This window comes from Rhodnius prolixus, unplaced genomic scaffold (genome assembly GCF_049639745.1).
Source record: "Rhodnius prolixus isolate KJV_2025 unplaced genomic scaffold, Rpr scaffold_1, whole genome shotgun sequence".
NCBI classification, from domain to species: Eukaryota; Metazoa; Arthropoda; class Insecta; order Hemiptera; family Reduviidae; genus Rhodnius; species Rhodnius prolixus.
The window spans coordinates 49584567-49604802 of NW_027411581.1; the positions used below are offsets into that span (position 1 = coordinate 49584567).

Below are 20236 nucleotides of genomic sequence, written 5' to 3' on the forward strand. Positions count from 1 at the left end.
TTTATTTGGCTTCTTAGCTATCAGTTAAAGTGTTTAGATAAATGATTTTTAAAGAAATACATACTTGGAAATGAGTGAGAAGAATATTTATTTATCGAAAAAGAAATGTCGAAATTTCATTGATTATTGTAATGAGAGTATGTTTTTGAAACAAACAATTACTTCAGAGTTTTTAGAGAAATGAATTAATTAAACCTGCCTCGAGGATAAGATTGGCTAAAAACAAGTTAAAAGTTAAAAAGTAGGCTAAACATTTTGAACGTAGCATACATAATTTTCTGATACCGACCTTTGGTAATGAATTTGCTATCTTCATGTCCTATACGAAGAAAGTATGCAAATGTTCAACTCTTATTTAAATTTATATTATATAAGTAATCATAAAATTAATGGACAAATAAATAAAATATGTACTAAACACATGAAAAGATTTTTTTTAATGTATTTGTATGTATGATAAATTTAAATAGGAAAATTACATTTGTATAATACCTGTACATACCCCGAAGTGAGCAATAAACTTACCTAAACGTCGGTAAAAAAAGAAGTTTGTTTAAATTTATACTCGCTTCTCAACATTTACAAAAATAATTCATAATTTTGCAGTACAGTTTGTTGTCTCAAATCAACAGTTGTATGACTGTTGGTCTCAAATCAACAAAGAAGACACTTCATTTTTATTAGATATTTCATATTTCAAAATATTCAACATTTTGATGAATAATTTGGATGTTCAAATGGCTGGCTGAAGCCTTCTTCTATAGCCCTGCCACAACAAACTAGTTCCTGAAGAAGGATCCTTCGTCAGATGTTCGCAATGTCGAAGATTTAAGAAAATCTATTTTTTTTGGCATCCATTGAAGTTTATAATTCAAAATTCTATTATCCTGGAAAGTATGATTTCATTATTTACAAATTATAAGTAGTGAACAATTTTACAATGGAGTACTACTCCAGAAATAAGAAATCTATTTATTGTTAAGTCCAAATGTTAATTGTTTTTGTTGAATTGTAGTTGCATTATTCTGCAGTTTTTCTTTGTGCTTCTTCTTTTACTTAAAGAAGCGTAAGAAGTTTTTAATTATAAACACTAATGCTTTTTTTTTATGCTCCTTGTAGAAATCTCCTTGGAAGAGAAAATTTTATGGTAAAAAGCCTGGATTTAAACTTATGACATTCGGCGTAATATTCCTTCATGCTACCAACTGAGCTAATCTCTTCTCTTGTTTAGTAATTGTTAGAGAAATAAAGTGCAGAATATTGGCAAAAAATCATTTTATTTCTCATCATTGGATCCTCAAACAGAGATTCAATTTCAAAAACCTGAATTTAAAGGAACATTATATGTATTTCAAAAGTCTGAGTATTCCACACGAAGATATTTTGACTTCAAAGATGAGAGTATCTTCTTCACTGATGGCGTGGTTAGTAATCAAATGAAGACAAAGTATTTTGTCTTTTTTTTATTTCTTCACATAATAAAAAAAAATCCTTATAGTAAGATTTTGTTAACGTTATGTACAGGTAGCCAAAAAGTATTAAGAAGAGTCTAATTCTAAAAGCTCCAGTGCTTTAGAAGTCTTAAGAAAAGAAAATATGGCCTCTATTGTGATTCATACATTCATGAGATAATTGACAAAGGCGTGTCAATCTTCTAAAATTGAAAGAGGGCTGCTTGCTGCTTTTACAGTCTGTACACATATCCACTCCCTCGCTGGACTATTAATATGTACCAGCTCTCAGATTAATAACTATACCGTGGGACGAAGACAAAGAAAAGAAAGAGAGATAGAAAATGTCCTATTAGTGTCTAGTCGGTAATATGAGGATCTTCGAGTGTAGGTGGCTAGGAGGAGATTGGTTCTCTTGGTGGGACAAAAAGTGCACCGCACTCCAAGTGAAACTACAATGAACTACCGCCCGATTGCCGCGTATTTCTCATCATGGGGATTTTGCTTGCACTCCGTAAAGTTCAAGCTGGGGTTACGTTTCTACTCCGTCCTACCATTATTTATCATTATTCTTGATTATCAATTAATGTGCTGAACCACACTAATAAATTAAGTAAAGGGTTCAGAAAGAATGCTCTTGGTTTTTCCAGTTTGTGATCGCGCGTTGCTGACTTTAAGATATTCGAGTGCGAGGCGAGTCCCTGCCACAACCACTCCAGTCTCTGCTGACGAACGAAGAAACCCCAGGATCTGAGAGGATTCCAGAAAGGAAAATATCCCTCTCCAGCACCTGGCTATTTCCCAAATGTTTGTATCTCACTTGAATAATGGCATAGCTGTCAGTTTCCAGGTGTATAGAAGTTTTCTCGAACTCTCCGCAAAATCTAAAAATGCCATCACTTCTAAAGCCAGCTTATTCACCAGAGATTTATTGATTTTTAAAACTTTGCACATTGACAGGGTTCAAAACTTGGATTAAATAAAACCACGCTATTTCACGATAATATGATGATTGAGATTATTTTATACTAGCCCCATTTTGAAGTTCTTGACAATAATAATTTCAATAGGGGCGGGTTCAGCCTAAGTGTTTTCTTACGGCTCACAGTCCGGTGATAGTCAGTGTTGACTGTTACGAGAGATCGCTGCCGGGAAACCGACAGGGTACTGAAAATAGCTCCAGGCGCCAATGATGTCAGGTGTAGACGAACTTTAAATTTAAAAAAGTAAAACTAATATAAATATATTTATATGTTAGTTTTCACACGAAAGTTATCACGTTTAGAAAATTATTAATAAATCTCTGTATAAACTTATTAGTAAGATTTTAACAGTTACAGCCTGCTAGAATCTCCTTAAAAAAATATACTTAAAAGTTCTGTAAATTCATGGCCTTCATTTTTACAACAATCCCTCACGAAATTTTGAACTTAAATAACAACATATACCTTAATAAAGTGAATAAAGTTGAGCTCACAGTACTGGATTACGTGTGACTGCTTCATTCGCCTTTATCTCACCACTTCTTGACTCATATCAGTTTTATTACCACTAGTTACCACTATCTCAAAACAAATTAATTAACTAGATTAAATTTCCTCCTTTTAATGATTAGGTAAAAATAACATTCTATTTTTCAGAAAAAAAATATAAAGAAAAAATTAGCAGATATTGATTACAAAGTTTAAGTGCCAAATCAAAAATATTGCTAATTTAAATCACAATCGCTATTCACTTTAAAGTTCTGTGGTAAAAGTATAATTTTTTTACAAACCAACACTTCACATAGTATAAGTGCTCTAACTTTGTCAATCTTAAGAGAGGAGTGTTTTTACGAAACAGCCATATCAGTTAGGAATTCAAACAAAACTCATGCAGATTATCCCCTTTGCAAATAATCTACTCATTGGTAATTCACAGTTGTGTACGAACGATGTTCAAAAGACATTAAATACGGTATTTATCTGAAAGGAACTTTATGTAAAAGTTCCCTTACAAAAATTGAAACAGTAAACTTCAAGTATAAAAGTCATAGACAGATTGAACAATAACAAAACTCCATTTTTCGTTTCTTATATTAAGCGCCTTTTTTTCCAAATTTACGAGCTCCAAGCTGCAAAATCTTTCTAACATTTTTATATTTTTCCATAATTATTTAATGTTTTCATATTCATGAAGAAATGAAATGAAATTATTTTTAAAATGATGAATCTTTACTTAGACATGTTTAAAAAAATATTTTGATTAAAAAAATAAAAAGTGCAATTTTGTTTCAAAAGTTTGAATTGAATGGAACACCTAGGGTGCGCTAGATTCGATAGCCGCTAAGGATGAAATCGCACTGTTAACCACAAGGACGAGGTTAATTTTCAAATTTAGTTTTAGCATAGTCAGTGTCTGTTGTGTACAAAACGTAGCGAAATTTTAATATTGCGACAGTTGAGTATAAATTATTTCCATGTGTTACTGCTAAATTTCTATTCATCCGTGAAATAACCTCGAATAGAAGAGTACATAAATAATTCAATTGACCTCCTAGAGAAAATAGTTCGTAGCCAAAGTTTCGCACTTTTATTTATGTGATCTACATATTTACATATATTAAATAAACTATGAAGATGTTATTTTTTAAAACAGTGCTTTCTAATATTTCAGAATAAATTCATTTTGATATGATGATCATTTTAACTCATGTCTTTATTATTGTACATAAAAAATCATTTTAATAAACTTTTTGAGTTTCAAAATACTTCAGTAATAGTTTTAGGAAATTGTGTGATGTTTTAAAATTGTTAAAAGTTCGTTTTAGCTAGTGTTTTTTTTTTCGGCTACAACAAAAGATCAGTAGATTATTTTTATCATAAAGAATTAGCAACATCTAATAGTTCGTATAAGACATTGCAACTCCATTATCAGAATCACAAGCAAGAAGTAGTCTGGAATTTTATAACATATTCAAGAGCTATTTGGTTAGTTTTTTTAATTTTCAAATATTTCTGTAATAATTAACAAAAGAATGAATCAATTATGAACACACAGATTGCTTTCCTTGATTATTAAATCTGTCCAGTAGGGCAGTTGTTTAAGGGTTGATCGTCAAAAACTGCACGAAAAAGCGTAACGTTGAAAAACACCCAAATTTAACAATTATTTTCTCTATTTCTATGAAAGGTAAAATTCCCAAATTTCCTTTAAAATATAGGGCAAATCCTTCTTTGTAACTGAATTTATAACCCAGATCTAATTAATTTTAGAGAAAAAAAAGTGGCCAAAAAACGAGAAAAAAACGACATTTTCAGAAAATGTTTTTATTCTTCTTTTTGCTGTTACCTTTTTTTTGTAAACTTCGTAGCGCCTAAGCGCGTGGACTACTTTCATCAATGAGGCATCATTTGATTAGAATTTCATAATTTCATGTAGATGTGCGTTTTGGGGATCTCAAAGCTATATATGCTAAGGCAGAGGAGTTAGCCCCACGTAAGTAAGGCCTCCTTTCAAACTGTTATTCTGATAAACCACAGGTTCTAACTTATACATTTTTTTGTTTGTTTTTTTGAACTCCGAATAATTTTAGCACTTTTCATTCATACAAACGTTTTACAAATTTTAAAACATCAATGAAGTTCTCTGAAAATGTACGAAAAGAGAGCCTATCTCCACCCCAAAGAACTGCCTTATAAAATTATCCCAAATAAAAGTTCTATGTTTAAGGAAACGTAAAAAACGTTGCATTGTTTTTCATGAAAATCTCAAAATCCATTCAGTAAGTGCTAATTGGGCTACTTTCTGTTGAGAATGTTCCTTTTACCTTGAAAGTTTGTAATATATGTTGTATACAATAATTTTCAAGTTTGTTTGTGTCCGGCGCCTCCATTGCAGGGGTCATTGACGCCTTTACGACTGCACTTTACTAATCAAGTTAAAAGATTACTGACTTCTTACCGTGAAAATCCCATTAATTCTTACAAAACATTCACGCAAATAAATACATCTAGTCAAGCAAATTCATTCACATGAATAAAAAGTATCCCCTTGTTAATAATACATAACATTCGCAAATGTGTATGTACTAATCTACCAACATTGTGTAAATATACGCATAAATTACCTACAAACATATGGCTGCCGGGTGTACTCCATTCTTCACGCAACATTACTCTTTAATCTAAATTTTAAAATATACATCCAACAGTCTTAACTATACAAATAATTTGTCTTATATAACGAATTCTTCATATTGGAGGACAACCTTATTCTATTGCCCTACTTTATTTTTTGTGATTTAACGCGCGTCAACATCTGAGGTTATTTGCCACTTTTTATTTACACACTGCTGGCTTCTGGAAAGAGAGTTAGAGGCTTCTAGGAAGAAAACAAAGTCTGAGTGCTGGCAGCTGTGGATTCGCACCCGAGAAGTTATCGTTGGAATCCAATGCTCTAACCAAAGAGTTAATCTGTTGTAAGAGGACCAACTTGTCATTAGGGACTTTAATTTTTTCATATATTTTAGGAAGGGAAAGTACTTGAACCACTAAACTCTCCTAGTGCTGTTTTGGCTTTGGTTTTTATATAGCGGTTAGTAAAAGAAAAATTTTGATTTAAAGTAATATTAGCTATCCGCTTCGTAGTAGCAAGATGATAAGTAAAAATAAGGGAAAACAAAAACCGAAATAAAAGACCTTTATTGACGATATTATCCCAAAACTTGCATAATTCGCTCTATTGTCGATGAGAAGATTCTCGAAATAGTATGAATCAAAGAGAACATTCAAAGTTTAAATCAAAATGATCGAACAGTGATATTTGATAAGTACTGTTTTTGCGTGCTATTACTTTACATATCAAGTTAGTAATTAGGACACAGATTGTTGTAAAAGGACAATTTCAAAAAGACAATGAGCGCTTAATGGTCTTCATCATGAATAATTTTTAAGGTGTAATTAATTAGTTATTCGATTCAGGCGGATATTATGACCAACTAGACTGAAAGTACTAAAAATAGCCTAATGATATAGGGGTCTCATAGGGTATCCCAGCTTAACGTCAATCAAAACGTCAGTTGTGCTGGTACCTCAAATAAACACACACACAATACAATACTTACAGTACCTGCGGAGTCAGAGTTTATATTATTTGGTGAAAAATTTGGCTGGTGGAGCATTCTTAATTTCCACTTAACAATACCTAAAATAATAACTACATTTTTGAGAAAGAAGATACACCAAAACTACGGAAATAATTGGAATTGGAATTTGGTAGTAACCTTGCATAAGAAAATAAAAATTATTATCTTTAAAAAGGTACCAAAATAACAAGTGGTGGTGTACAAATGTACAAATTGAAATGATAAATAATTACAGATAAATAAATGTAGTATGGAAATAAATATTATGCTAACTTAATGTCTGAATAATCACTTTTTAGAAGTTTTGTCTAAATTTCGTTTGGAAAAATTTAATCAAAGATATTGGCTTTGAAATTAAATTTACATTATAAATATAACTTAAAAGTAATAGAATTGCCTGATTTCAGATAACCAAAAATTCTAGCCCACGATCACAAAAAAAAAGAAAGTATTTTACAGGGTTCAAAATGAGCAATTTCATTCGTATGGAATTCAAACTGATTTAAATGTAAATCCGGACACCCTAAATAATAGTTTTATTAATTTAAGAAAGCAAATGAGTATGAAATTTCAAGAAGTTTGTGTGAGCTATTTCATCTGTAAACTCTAAAATTTATAGATTTAAATTAATAAATGAGAGGTCCTCTATAAATGATTTAAGCTAGATTATAAAAGCGACAAGGGTGCTAATTAGTTTAAATTATAAATGTTATCAAACCAGCACTTCATCCCTTTGCAATATTTCAAAACAGGAGGATATCTGCCCCTTCATCGCTAACTGTCTTGTACTAAAAGAGTTTTGCGTAAAGTAGTTTAAAAAAGCTATTCTTCTAAGATTTGAATTAATTAACTACCCTAAATGGTACCGATTTTAAAGCGTTAATTAATATTTTATAAAGACCTGGTAGTACAGATGTTTCGTAGTCTAGGACTATTAATTTTTGATACAAAAGTTGATGAAAAAGGTTGTAATTATATAATTTCCATATAATTTATATAAGTTCTTGTTGGTAATTTGTATACAGAATTTTATTAACCCAGCTTTCTCTGAAATTGTACAGAAGGAGTATTACCTTTATTTTGACATTAATTTTCATATACTGTTAATGTCCTTTCTAAATTTGGCCTAATAAAGATATTTGTATTATCATTCCATCAAAATTATATGGCAAATCGAACCAAAATTGAACCAGTTATAAATGGCCAACAGTTAACTGTCAGCATCTAAACATTTAATAGCATCAATAATGTAGCAATTAAAGACCCCCTCAAAATAAATGATTTACCATCTTTAGGTTGAAAAACCAGAAGAATAAAATGTTAAAAAAAATCATTCTTTAAACCAATTTAATGTTCAAAAAACAATTTTCATTTCTCATTGAGAAGTTAGTGAAAAGCTATTAGTTCATCTGTAGTCCGCTATGTTGCAGCACTTACTAGACAGTACTAGTTTGTCTTTACGCCAATAGGTGTCAGCACTTACTCGAATATAAAAAAAATTACTATTCGGGATTAATAGACTACTTGTGTTTTATTCATATTAAAAGTGCAATTTTACATTTCTGTACGTAATTCTATTCGTAACAAATATTGCGAGCTAAACCTTGAAATTGAGTAATAACTAATATTTATTTAATTTTTTTTCCCTGGATGAAACTTGGCATTTTGGAAGGTGCTGATCTTACTAAAAAACCTAATTTATATTTTAACGATAACAAATAGTTTAAATTAAATAAAAATAGATTCAAATAAATATTTTGCCAAATTTTGCGCAAGTTTTGACATCTTTTTATCATAAAAACTATTTTCTGTTGTCCCCTGACAGCTTGTTCCCCTTTTAATTATGAGAGTTTGTACCAATGGCAAACGGGACCATTGATTTTGGCCGTTGTTGTCAAAGGTCACAAAAATTATTTAAATGTAAATATGTTGGGTAATGTTTCATTTTCATAATCTGAAGAGCGAGAGATTTGTATCATTTAAACTTACATATTAAAATAAAAGAAAATGGTCAATTGCAATTTAATGCTCAGTGAGACAAGGATTGTTTAGTGTTATATTTATTTGTATTGTTTTGAGTGCAATAAGGTAAAACAATATTTTCCTGTTGGTTTACAAACAATAAAATTACATTAAACTAGTTTATTGTTAATTTGTAGTTAAATTATTTACATGATAGTACTCTATTTATAATATTTCCATGTTAACATATTTTAGATACACTTTACACAATCAATACTGTACACTTCAGGATATCACAGCAAATTAGATTACAAAGAGAAATATAATTTTATACTTTATTTTATTAAAGGATTTAAAAACTAAATTAATAAATATTATAATTTAAGTTCTAAGTTGCATTCCATTTATCATTATATTAGCTAAGGCATTTCTTCTCTTTCTCCAAGAACCTAAACCTTGTGCATGATATTGTATCTGTCGATACCATCTTTTAGTAAGTTCTCCATCTTCAGCCTGAAAATAGATAAATCAATTAAAATACAATTTTTCTAACTTTCATCTGGTTTTAACGTATACAATTTTTTTCAACTTAATTTAATTCTCTGACGCTTGAAATAAAGATGCTAGTTAACAACTCTGAAGGCTGTTTCCAAAGTGGAAGGAAGAATTTACTGAAGTAAATTCTGTATACTAGCTATAGTGACTTTTATTGGACTAAATTCAACAATTTACTTTTCACCGTGAACTTGCTAGGAGAATTATTTCATTAATTCTGACTTTTAACTGGGACGTTTAGAAAAATCAAATTAAAATCCTAATGAAATTGAAAGTAATAATACTAGTATTTATTCAAAATTATTATTCATATTTATGTATCAAACAAAAGCCACTTTTAAATGTAAAATAATAAAAGATATTCTTGAGTAACAAGAATTACTTTATTAAATAACAAGAGTAACTTACTTTAAATATATAAGTATCTTTAGTAGGCAGTTCTTGAATTTCAAAATAATCCTCTATGTCTGCTTCAGCACAAACGATACATCGATCTAAATATAGGGGCTCCTAAAAAGAACACAAACAAAACATAACAATACAAATGGAAGCTTAAAGCGCAATCCCCGGTGACTTTATATAACAATCCTAACGAACGTTGAGAAATTCCGAACGTAGCTACTTACCAATTGTTCTAAAATAATTATTATTTGTATAAGAGCTAATTCCTAAAATTAAGACAATGAACATATCTCTGGAAAAAACATTACTATTCTTACTACTTTCAACTGATGGTGCTTGGACAAAGAGATTCTATGAAGTAAATTTAAGTTAACTGGTAACTCTTTTACTTCGAGATGTATCGTTTGTATTTGAATACATTAGGTTCCACGGGTGTTGGCAGATAGCCCACGAAGCGGAGTGTACCAATCAATTGACTCCTTACGTATTCGTTAATTTTGTTAGTTCTCGGTAATAATTTTATTAAGTTGGTAATGCTTATTAGCTATTTGAGCGAGGTTGATGAGTTACAGCTCCAAAACTGTACTTATCATTTTCTGTTCAACTTCTGTGGTAATCATTAACAATAAAACTCATAATTCTTGAATGAAAGTCTGCATTTTGGTTAAATTTTCATACCAAAAGTATAAACAAATTATTAGTAAATATTTAATGTGCTTTATAAGATGGAGAAATGGTTTTTAAATTCCTATGTGGTTAAACATACCCTCAGTAATGTGTATCGTCCACCTTTTTCTTTCATCAGGACAATGGTAGCATCTCGTATTCCATTAGTTCGCGGAAATACCAACGTATCCTCCGAGTCTGGTTGATAATCTTCAGTAGGCTGTGAACAATTAAGATGAAATTTACTTGGACGTTTATGATTAGATTCATTATTTGCAATCAACAGCAATATCAATCATTCATTATTTGCAATAAAGTAGTTTCGAGGTATCATTTTGATTAAAGTTGATTAATACGATTTTATTAAATTTAGAAATTGAAAGAAAGATTTTGAACTTACTTAGAAATGCTTAACTATTAACACCGAAAAGATTTTTATTAAACTTTGAATCAAATATCATATTATCAAATTACAATGAGTTAAATTTAGCAATATAATACATGATTCAAATGTAAATCATAAAATGAGTGTTAAAATAAATAAATAAATAAATATGCTTGTTGTTTATTCGAGTAAATTAGGTTCTTAACTTGCACTTATAATACAGTTACCAGGTTTTGTTTATGTTTTAAAAAACCATTATATTTTGTTTATTCCCATTATCAAATAATCAACATCTTTCCCCACTAATACCACAACCTAACACTCATTCCTAGTCCAACTTTCAAACTGTCGGCATCAATATGGTAAATTACATCGTTGTTCTTAAAAACAGTAAGTACTTATATTTGCACATTATTCCAACCTTTGAATGCCATTTAATTGAATTTAATAGTTTTTTGTTATTAATTTTATTACTTCATTTAACACAACTATTGTTAAGGTGCTTTTTATTCTTACTTCTTCATGACGTGTTCTAATTACTATTTTTATTTTATTATTAAAATATTTTTATCAAGGACTGAGAGAAAATGGAGGGACCCATGGCATTTCTGCTGAATCGGGTCCAGAAACCTTATTCAGAAGCGTAGAAAACTGGCCTGCCGAAGTCGAAGAGAATCGCCTGGATGTAATAGTAGGGTACTTATTTTGGATTAAAATATCTAAAAGCGTTTAGTAATTAAGGATGACCAAAATACTTAGCAATGCTGATGAGGCATATGATGATAAACTTTTGCCAGGCCTTTATACTTCAAGCTTTTAATAATTTAATCCATGCTTTTTATTTGAAAGGATCAAATTAATGTTCTCTGATCATTAATTCCACGCGAAAGGCTTAGTTCGATTTAAACGTCGTTCAGATTCTTCGTGCTACCATCAAACTCCCTTAGCAGACATTAAGAAAACGAGGCTACGAGGAAACAGGTGCGACGTTTAAAAATTGATTTCTCCTCTCAACTTTTCTCACGGGAGGTTTATCAGAGTACCTCTGTTTACCGAAGTGAAATATTTATTATAGGTATATAACGTTTCAAAATGTTATACATTTTTAACCCCTGTTTTCGATTATTACATTCCACTTTAGAATTTCAAAATTATTTTGCAGTTATACAAAAAAGTAAAATAAATTACCAATTTTAATAAACTAGAAATACGTTAACATTTTTTGGAATCCTCGAGTCTTTTTTCTCACATTTTTTTGTGAGATGCCCTCAAAAAGCAAGACTCCTGTAATTGGATAAAGTTTAGTCATGGGAGTTCACACAAAAACGAGATATGATATATAAAAAAAAGGAATTTGGTGAAAGAGTGAATTTGGGATATTATAAAAAGAGTGAACTCAAAATATGTTTAAATTACATCAACAAAATATCAGGAAGTGTTAGAAGAAAAAGATGAAAAATAACATGTGCTACCTCACAACCCAACGTAAAAGTTCGGCTATGACTTACAGATACAGCTCCATTACAGTCAAAGATCTCCTTTTAGAAAGGTAAAAAAAGAAGAATCTCCGATTCATATCTTTGATTACATCGTTCTCCAGAATAATAGAAAATAGAACCCTGCCTTTTTTCCATTTTAGGGATTCAGGAGTAGTCTTGGCTTTTAGCAAAACCATAATTTGTTCATTCTACCAACTTACTTCGACTCGGAAATGCTTCAAAGGGAATTTTTTTAAGGGCACATTTTTATTTATTTATTTTTTTTTTAAGCTGCTACAGGAAAGCGTTTTACTTATGATTTTGTATGTCCATAATAAGACTCACTCACTTGGCTTTAAGTGTAAATCTTGAGTAAATAAAAATATTATTACTTGACTTTTTTTTAAAGAAAAAAAAGATATTTTCTTTATATCGTAACTAAGATTTAAGGTGTCTTTTTTTTTTAGGAGACCGATGAGGGAAAAGCATGTAACCAGAGACATTGACATGGAAATTGTGCCTTTGGCAAGTTATTCAGAAACAAATTTTCAAGTCCCTTCAGATATTCTGCTGGAATCAGATGAGTACAATGGAGCTCCGATATTTGAAACTCAAACCACGTCTCATATCATACGTACTTTTCAGTTTCCTACTCGTTCTTATTCAGTAGCTACTAATAGAGAAATTCGTAACCGAATTCAATATAATAGAAATTGCGTACAATCAGTGTTAAACATTCCAAGCCCAGTAATGGATACTTCGTTTTATTTTGCTCCTAATTCAAATCTTTTAATTGGATATGTACCGATTTATACACCATGTTTTTGTTGTGCATACTTTCAATCGGTTAACCCTTTCGAATCATTGCCATACACGGGTTTTCTACCTTTTTGTGATTATCACTCTTCTCTACCAACATGTTATCTTCCTTATGATCAAACATTTCAGCCCACATTTCCTGTATTTTATTATCCAACTTTACCATTATTATTTAATCCAGGACCGTATGATTCTACTTCATTTTATTTTCAGCCCACCAATCCTGGACAAAATGATCAACATCTTATTGCATCAGAAGATTTATTAGAACTTTACAACCAAGGAAGTTCATTAACACCGTGTACTTTCCAGCAGATGATACCCTTCTAAATGAAATAATCTTTTATTATAACAGTATTTTAACTAAAAACTGTACACTCTCAATAAGTTTGCAATTTTTGACTGCCAGGATCTTGCCTAGAACTAATCCTTAGATTAATAAATAAGTCGGTGGTATTTCCTTTCTCGATTGTGAAGTTATACAGTAAAAAATAATCTTATATTTAGTACTGGTTCGTTTCAAATTCAAGAACCGCTACTCCCAACTGTTCAAGCTCTGGTTCTTACTGTGAACAAGCCTTCCTCTTTTATCATTCTTTTTGTTGTTATGAATTTTATATAGAATCTATTACATATTCTTTTTAGAAATTATATTTAAGAAATATTTATATTCGCAGTTGTAAGAAAAATTAATATTAAAGTAAAAGAATATTTTAATTCTTCTCAAAAATCATTCATAATTCGACCAATTTCTTTCACACAACCTTCCCTCATAGTCCCTGAACAAAGTTGCCATATATGTTCGGAACTTCGAGTTAATTAAGTTTCTTGTTTAGTATACTAAGCAATATTTAATCTTTTCTTTCTTTTTTTTGTTTCGGCTCTACAAAATTTAAAACTTCATAAACTTTTCAAAAAAAAAAATCTTCAAGAAAAGATTTTCTAATTAACACTTTTTAATACAATTTTCTAAAATTCCTAAGCAAGTTGAGAGCTTGCTATCCATAGCTGATAGCGATCAGTTAGAAAATTTACTGAAAATATGTTTAAACTGAGGTCCTTCATTTTGAAAGAATAGTTTATGTATGATTAGTGTTTTTTATTTTTTTAATTATTTTTGACAGTAGTCATATTGATTAAAATGACAACAATTCCAGCATAAAAAAAGAAAAAAAGTTAAATCAGCAAATTCAGGCCTAGCCGGACAATCCTTTGATGTTCGCATTAATGACTATGTCATGGAAATATTAGCTTTACTGGCTTGTGTTCATTCAGCCGAGCGCTGCTAATGAGAGTACTTAGAAAACTGTTTAAGTTGTGCAATATTTATACCAGAAGAAATCACTTGTACGTATTCCCAAGCACTTCTGTTTGGAATAAAATAGCAAATGTTATTAAACAACGGATGGTTATAAAGCACACATTTGTTTGTAAAAATCTCTTTCACATTAAAGTTGAGATATTTAAATAAACAAATACTAGGATTAAAAAAGCCCCTTTGTTCACAAATAACCGATTAGTTATTTATATAATATTCGCATTCTTGAAACAATTCTCCATCACTGTAGATCGCTTTACAAAAGCAGGCTCATTAATAAAGTCATTCGAACTTTAGCTCTCCTCGTGGAATGTGCTGTACTCCCCAATAAGTTCGTCATGCAACATTCTATAAATTTTGATAAAAAAGGTAAATATAATACCATCGGATTATTGACTAACTTTATAAATTCATAATTAGAAATTTAATTTGATTTTTTCGTTTTATTTCAATGATGGAGGTTCGCGTGGATGTCGAGGCAAATCCAATATGCCCGAACCAAGTTAAGCAAATAGAGGGTTCAAGGTAAACAAATTGCAAAAGTTACTATTAACTAATAAATTAAATTATTGGTCACCGTGTTAACAAAGTAAAGAAAAATTTTTTGTGACAAACAAATCCAAAGTGAAATTACCACGGCTTAGATTTGTTACTGTAACTATAATACCCTATATTATTGTATATTATAATGGAATTAAACGGTTAACCAATGCCTGAAAGGTGCAAACCCATGTATTATAATAACATCCCCGAATGTCTCCAGGCCAAATAATAGAGAGAAAGCAGGATCTAAGAACATTCATCAAAATACACCTACAGTGTCCGTATTCATATTTTTGCAAATACCTAAGTGGAGAAGTATGTCTGTTTAGTTTTGATAGTAACATTGGTTGGTTCAAATTTTTTAACATAGTTGTTCTTTATTCTTTTTAATTTATATTTAATATAAACGGTGTCTATAAATAAAATCATTATCTATTTAAATGAAACTCATATAAATACTAGTTTTGCTCCAAGATTGTATACATGCCAACTTTACAGTGTACACAACAGAAATTCAGAATTCGAGGATCACAGTTTTATTTTAAATCTGTTACTTAATATATCATTTCGGACCGTCGCACATTTGCGGTTCGTGGGAAATTCTAAGAATAATAATAAGGCAACAAAAATGAAGTCGATCTTTGAATGTGTATTGTGGCGATCCGGTACAGGGATGTCAACACGGAAATCAATTATAAGCTGTCATAGTAGATCCTAGTAAATATTATTGTATAGGTCTTACAACAACAAATTCCCAAAACCACTGACTTATCAAAGATTCAGATTTATCTTTTATTCTTAGAAGCCCTGTAGAGAATTGGTTAAATATAGGATAACTGGAAAGCAAAAGGCTTTGACTTTATTTTTATTTGGGATTAAATTAGAATGACTCACTTTTCCTAGAGTAACGAGAACGGCATTAATTGGTGATAATTTGATGGTCGCCCGTTTTCTCCAATTCGTATCCGTTGGTTGGGTAAAAAGTAATTTTCCTTCCATTGCAAATCTAACCTCATCATGAGTCCATTCCAGCACATCGACAGCAATCTATAAAAGAAAATTAACTTTAATAACAAATCATTTTAAAGACATTAATGATTATAATTAAGTTAAATATACCTTTCTTAACTTGATGTTGACCATATCCATTTCTGAACTGTATCTTCTTCCATTTGTTACTGAGATCCGCCTCCACAGTTTGTTAGTACTAATATCCTTGGCAAGCTTTAATGATAATAAAATTAAATTATTAATGTTCTTTCATTATAACTAAAACTCTTCATTTTTAATTATTCTCTTATTCCTTTCTTGATTTTATTTTTAAATTATACATTATTTTGTAAGTTCAGACTAATATTACATCATTTTCAACATTTCAGAACACTTTAATGTGCACAAATTAAGCTTTGTAAGTAAATATTATATTATATATTATATATGAATTTTTCTTTAAAAAATTTATAGACCTTCGCTCTCTTATTAATTCAAATATTTCAAAAGATTAATTAAAAAATCAAGTAATGATTTTAAATTAAACTACACTTTTCAAAGAAGCTATGAGAATTTTAAATTCTACTAATTGTCTGCAAAAATAAACTAATTTAAAATAAACAGTATACTTTGTTAAAATAAAGTAGTGTTAACTTTCAAAAACAAATTTGCCAATTGTAAAAGAAAAAAAAAAATCTGGCGAGCACCCTACTTTATCTAACGACAATTCTCAACAATCTAAGAAATGATTTTTTTGTTGGTTTTTAAACTCTGAATTTTAAAACAAATTAAATCATTACTAACAATATCTAGTTTATAAACACCTAAATTTGACATTAAACCCTAATGACACTTTAGCAAAAACTTACCCTAACCGTCCTCACAATGCACTTTTGCCAAGAAATATTATTCAAGTAAAAGTTATTGCTCTACATGGAATATGTATACTGAGTTCTGAGAAAATTGCAGGAGATATTTTCGGAGCATGGCTTAGAAAAGTTTAAATTCATTCAGTAAAGTGCAACGCATTGCACCTTACTTTAAGTGTAGAGGTCAAGCTAGTTAATCCACTAAACCATTTCACACAGCCAAACAATTCCCGCAGCTTCTATTCTCATTATTTGTGTATTAGGTTAGTTCTGATTGCAATGTTCCTTAAACGAACATGTTTAAATTTCCCCTTAAGGTGTCTCTTGTCCAAATGCTTAAAGATGAAGTTCTTCAAGAAGCTAATCTTAATGAAGATCCAAGGGTCGTTGGAATTTCTTACTTTGTGGACATCATTTTTCATTGATTTTGGGACCTCTTGAAGGAGACCTCTCCTTAAAGAATTGAAGAGTTTGCCTGCTACATTGAACCTTTTTTGAATTACTAAAACCGTGAAATAATATCCACTAGTGATCAGAAAGGCCAGATGTTTCTAGAGGGGACCACGATCAGTAATACGTGTTTGTAATACTCGTATTTGTGTTAATTCGTAGATATGAAAACTGAACGTTACTGCATGTAAAGTGAACTTTTAACCCAATTATGAAGCTGTTTACAAAATTATGAAAACCTCTATTTTATATGCGTATACACCTAATTAAGAAAAATTGATGAATTCAAGTACTCAAAATTAAAGTAAGTCGCTCAATGGTTTTTATGGGAAATAATATAGTATATTATTTGTTTGGACATTAATGTTTCTTATTTTGATTACCTAAGTTAATTATAATAACTATGCGGCTATATTCAAAGACAATATTATGGAAAATTTCTTTTAAAACCATAACAGAATCTTACATAATTTATATGCTCTAGATGTAATTCTATATTATGTTGGGCTTCTTTTATAGCTTCTTTTCCGATAACGTGAGATGGTGAAACTTTATATAATCTCGATAATAACAGTGGATATTTGGTTATCCTTTGCACAGGTACCTATGAAAAATAAATAACGACCATTAAATTCAAATCAACTTAAAGTAAATAAATATGTTTACCAAAAATGATAACAACGAAATTTCAAAAGCAGTTAAGTAATAAGTTCACACTATACAAATTACAGTTCTCTATAATTACCATGAGAAATGAATTAAGATTCATTCTTCTCAGAACACTGTTTTCCATTTGTGAAACTCTTAAAAATATCCTCAATAGCTCCTTTTCTTTTTCAAGATTTGTAAGAAGCATTGAAGCTGCACCCTAATAATTTCAATAAGATGTATTAGAAATAAAATGACAAAATGAGACATAAGTTAAAAGTATAAAAATATAAATATTAAATTTAACAAATGCGCATCAACAAAAAGCATAATTACTTTTTAATTCAATTCTTGATATTAACTATAATTTAATCAATAAATCCAGATTATATTTGTGAAGTAATGCTCATCAATTAATAGCCAAATCCTAATTTTGCTGTCTTAAAAAAGAGAAATATTCTATAATCTATTATGCTGAATCTTAATTGAAAACACTGAATCTCTTAAATACTTTCTAAAAACTTTAATTAAAAAATTGGTCAAACTGTAATAATTGAAAAATTTTGAAATTTGACAGATATTTTTATACAAAAAAGTTATAAGTAAATGGGAAAAAGTCATAAAGAAATCTATGTAATTACTTTTGTAAAGATCACAGCATTCCTTCTTCACTTTGTTGCAAATGTTAAATTTCAAAACGCTTTATACGAGTAATATATAAAGTTTATTGCTGCGTTAACTATGACAGTTTCACTTTTAAAAAAATTAGTCACACAATAATTTTAAGAAGAATGCCATTAATAAAAATAAGATAAGGAAACTTGCCTGTCTGGTGCAATAACTTTCAAAAGCATGTAACATGGGCGTTGCCTCCAGGAATAAAGCTCCAATATTAACTGTTAATAGATCTTCGTCACCTTGTTCAATGGCTATTTCTAAAGCATCTCTTAATTTTTCAGCTAATGTAGTATTATGTTCTAATAATTCTTCTGTATTGAGAAATATTGCCAAAAGTTGATCAGTAGACAATAATCCGGCTACTTTCATTGGTCTATAGAACTCTTCTAATATTATTCGCAAATCTCGTCCATATTTTTCTTCTGTCTCTACTATTTCTGTTATTATCTCTCGACGTTCAGATCTACGTTTTGAACATTTTCGGCAAACTAAAGGTGCGAACATAACTCCACTACGGGCATAATTAGTGATTAGTAAGTATATTATAAACACATTTAAGAAATTAAATTAATTTTTTACAATAAAACTGCTCCAGATTTTGAGTTCTATTAATGGGGAAAGCACTAAATATTATAAAAAGTGGGCCATGTAAGAATTAGCCGTGTGTACCATTTAAAAAAGAAAAATATAAATAAAAAGAAGTTTACCTGTCAGTAACTTGGGTTTCCACATGTTGATCACAATCCTCGCAAGTGTGTTGTGCATCCTGTCGAACGCTGCTTAAATGCTGCCATCTACTTCTGCTAGTTTCTGAACCAACACCAGAATCATTCCTTTCTACTTCTGCTGAACTCTTCCTTAACTGTAAGAAAATAAATAACGTTTTGTTTTTTTTTTTAAAAAACTGAAGATTATGTACTAAGATTTTTTTAAATAGTTTATTATTATTATTATTTTTAACGGGGAAAAAATTGCACAGAATAATGTCATGGAAATGTTGGAATTATTCATAATTTTCTATGCTAACCTTTTCATTGATGAAAGAGATATCCGTCGGTGGAAGAATCAGTGGGCAAGAATCTTCACTTGAGTCACTAGCAGCACTTAGTTGACTAATCTGAGAACTTAAATCTAAGGAACTAATTCTAGAATGTCCAGGACTGGATAATTCATCTTCCGCAACAATACCACGTCTTTTCGCTCCAACTAAATAACTGAGTATATCATATTTGGTTGCTCCTTCAAATATAGACTTAGTTGGTATTAACTCGTCGACTGGTTCAACGAGGGCCGGCGGCGGAGAGGTAGGCAATGGTGGCGGTGTTTCACTAGCTTCACCGATCTCTTCATATATTGGATCTCTAATAGTTTCATAATGAGATTCATCTGAATCAAAATCAATTCCCAATTGCACTTCAACTTCATCCACCAGTTTATCTTTTTCTGGATAAGGTGGTTCAGAAGCGAATGAATCTAAAGCAGATTTATAGGAATCCGAAGACATATCAGACTCTGTTGCAGGATCTCTACCACATATATGTGGTATCAGGTTTGCTCTAGCAGCTTCTACTGGATCTATTCTACTTCTTATCAATTCTTCGATTTCTTCTTGTGCTTTTGATACTGTCTGCGATGAAACATCTGTCCCAACAACGATCACTTGGGACACATATTCTTGTTCAGGAACACTGTTTATATTTATTGTCACTTTGTTGCCAGATATTATCTCAGGTTCTGTAAACATAGTACACATTACTTAAAAAATTAAAGCTACTAATGAAATTCATTATCTTAATAGTTAAGAGTTTATCACAGCATACAAAGAATGGTAAAAAACTAAACAAACAAAACAAAGCAATTTGTAAACCGTGTTTGCATTAACTAATAAATTAATATA

At 30.2% G+C, this 20236-nt stretch overlaps 2 protein-coding genes across 7 annotated transcripts in view; one reads left to right on the top strand and one right to left on the bottom strand.

Annotated features, from left to right (window-relative positions):
- The first annotated feature begins 3809 nt into the window (after nucleotides 1–3809).
- LOC141461480 (uncharacterized) lies at nucleotides 3810–14020 on the top strand. Of its 4 annotated transcripts, none has more exons than XM_074142642.1 (4): nucleotides 10806–10936; nucleotides 11122–11242; nucleotides 12492–12658; nucleotides 14001–14020. In XM_074142642.1, the coding sequence occupies exons 1-4, from the start codon at nucleotides 10906–10908 to the stop codon at nucleotides 14003–14005; spliced, it is 324 nt and encodes a 107-aa protein (XP_073998743.1). In that variant the 5' UTR covers nucleotides 10806–10905; the 3' UTR covers nucleotides 14006–14020. The 4 variants fall into 4 exon arrangements, 3 of the variants coding, with proteins under 3 accessions (XP_073998743.1, XP_073998732.1, XP_073998727.1); XM_074142631.1 differs by lacking the exon at nucleotides 14001–14020 and adding an exon at nucleotides 13057–13573; XR_012462944.1 differs by lacking the exons at nucleotides 10806–10936; nucleotides 14001–14020 and adding an exon at nucleotides 3810–4420 and having other exon boundaries at nucleotides 12492–13573.
- Nucleotides 8621–20236, bottom strand: part of RhoGEF64C (Rho guanine nucleotide exchange factor at 64C) — a 169647-nt gene continuing 158031 nt past the window's right edge. For all 3 annotated transcript variants that reach the window (XM_074142607.1, XM_074142614.1, XM_074142617.1), the window contains 10 exons: nucleotides 19367–20073; nucleotides 19047–19201; nucleotides 18487–18850; nucleotides 17759–17881; nucleotides 17480–17617; nucleotides 15824–15928; nucleotides 15599–15751; nucleotides 10262–10381; nucleotides 9502–9603; nucleotides 8621–9051 (listed from right to left, as the gene is read on the bottom strand). In XM_074142607.1, coding sequence (XP_073998708.1) covers nucleotides 8920–9051; nucleotides 9502–9603; nucleotides 10262–10381; nucleotides 15599–15751; nucleotides 15824–15928; nucleotides 17480–17617; nucleotides 17759–17881; nucleotides 18487–18850; nucleotides 19047–19201; nucleotides 19367–20073 — 2099 coding nt within the window. In that variant the 3' untranslated portion in view covers nucleotides 8621–8919. The remainder of the gene's footprint in view (nucleotides 9052–9501; nucleotides 9604–10261; nucleotides 10382–15598; nucleotides 15752–15823; nucleotides 15929–17479; nucleotides 17618–17758; nucleotides 17882–18486; nucleotides 18851–19046; nucleotides 19202–19366; nucleotides 20074–20236) is intronic.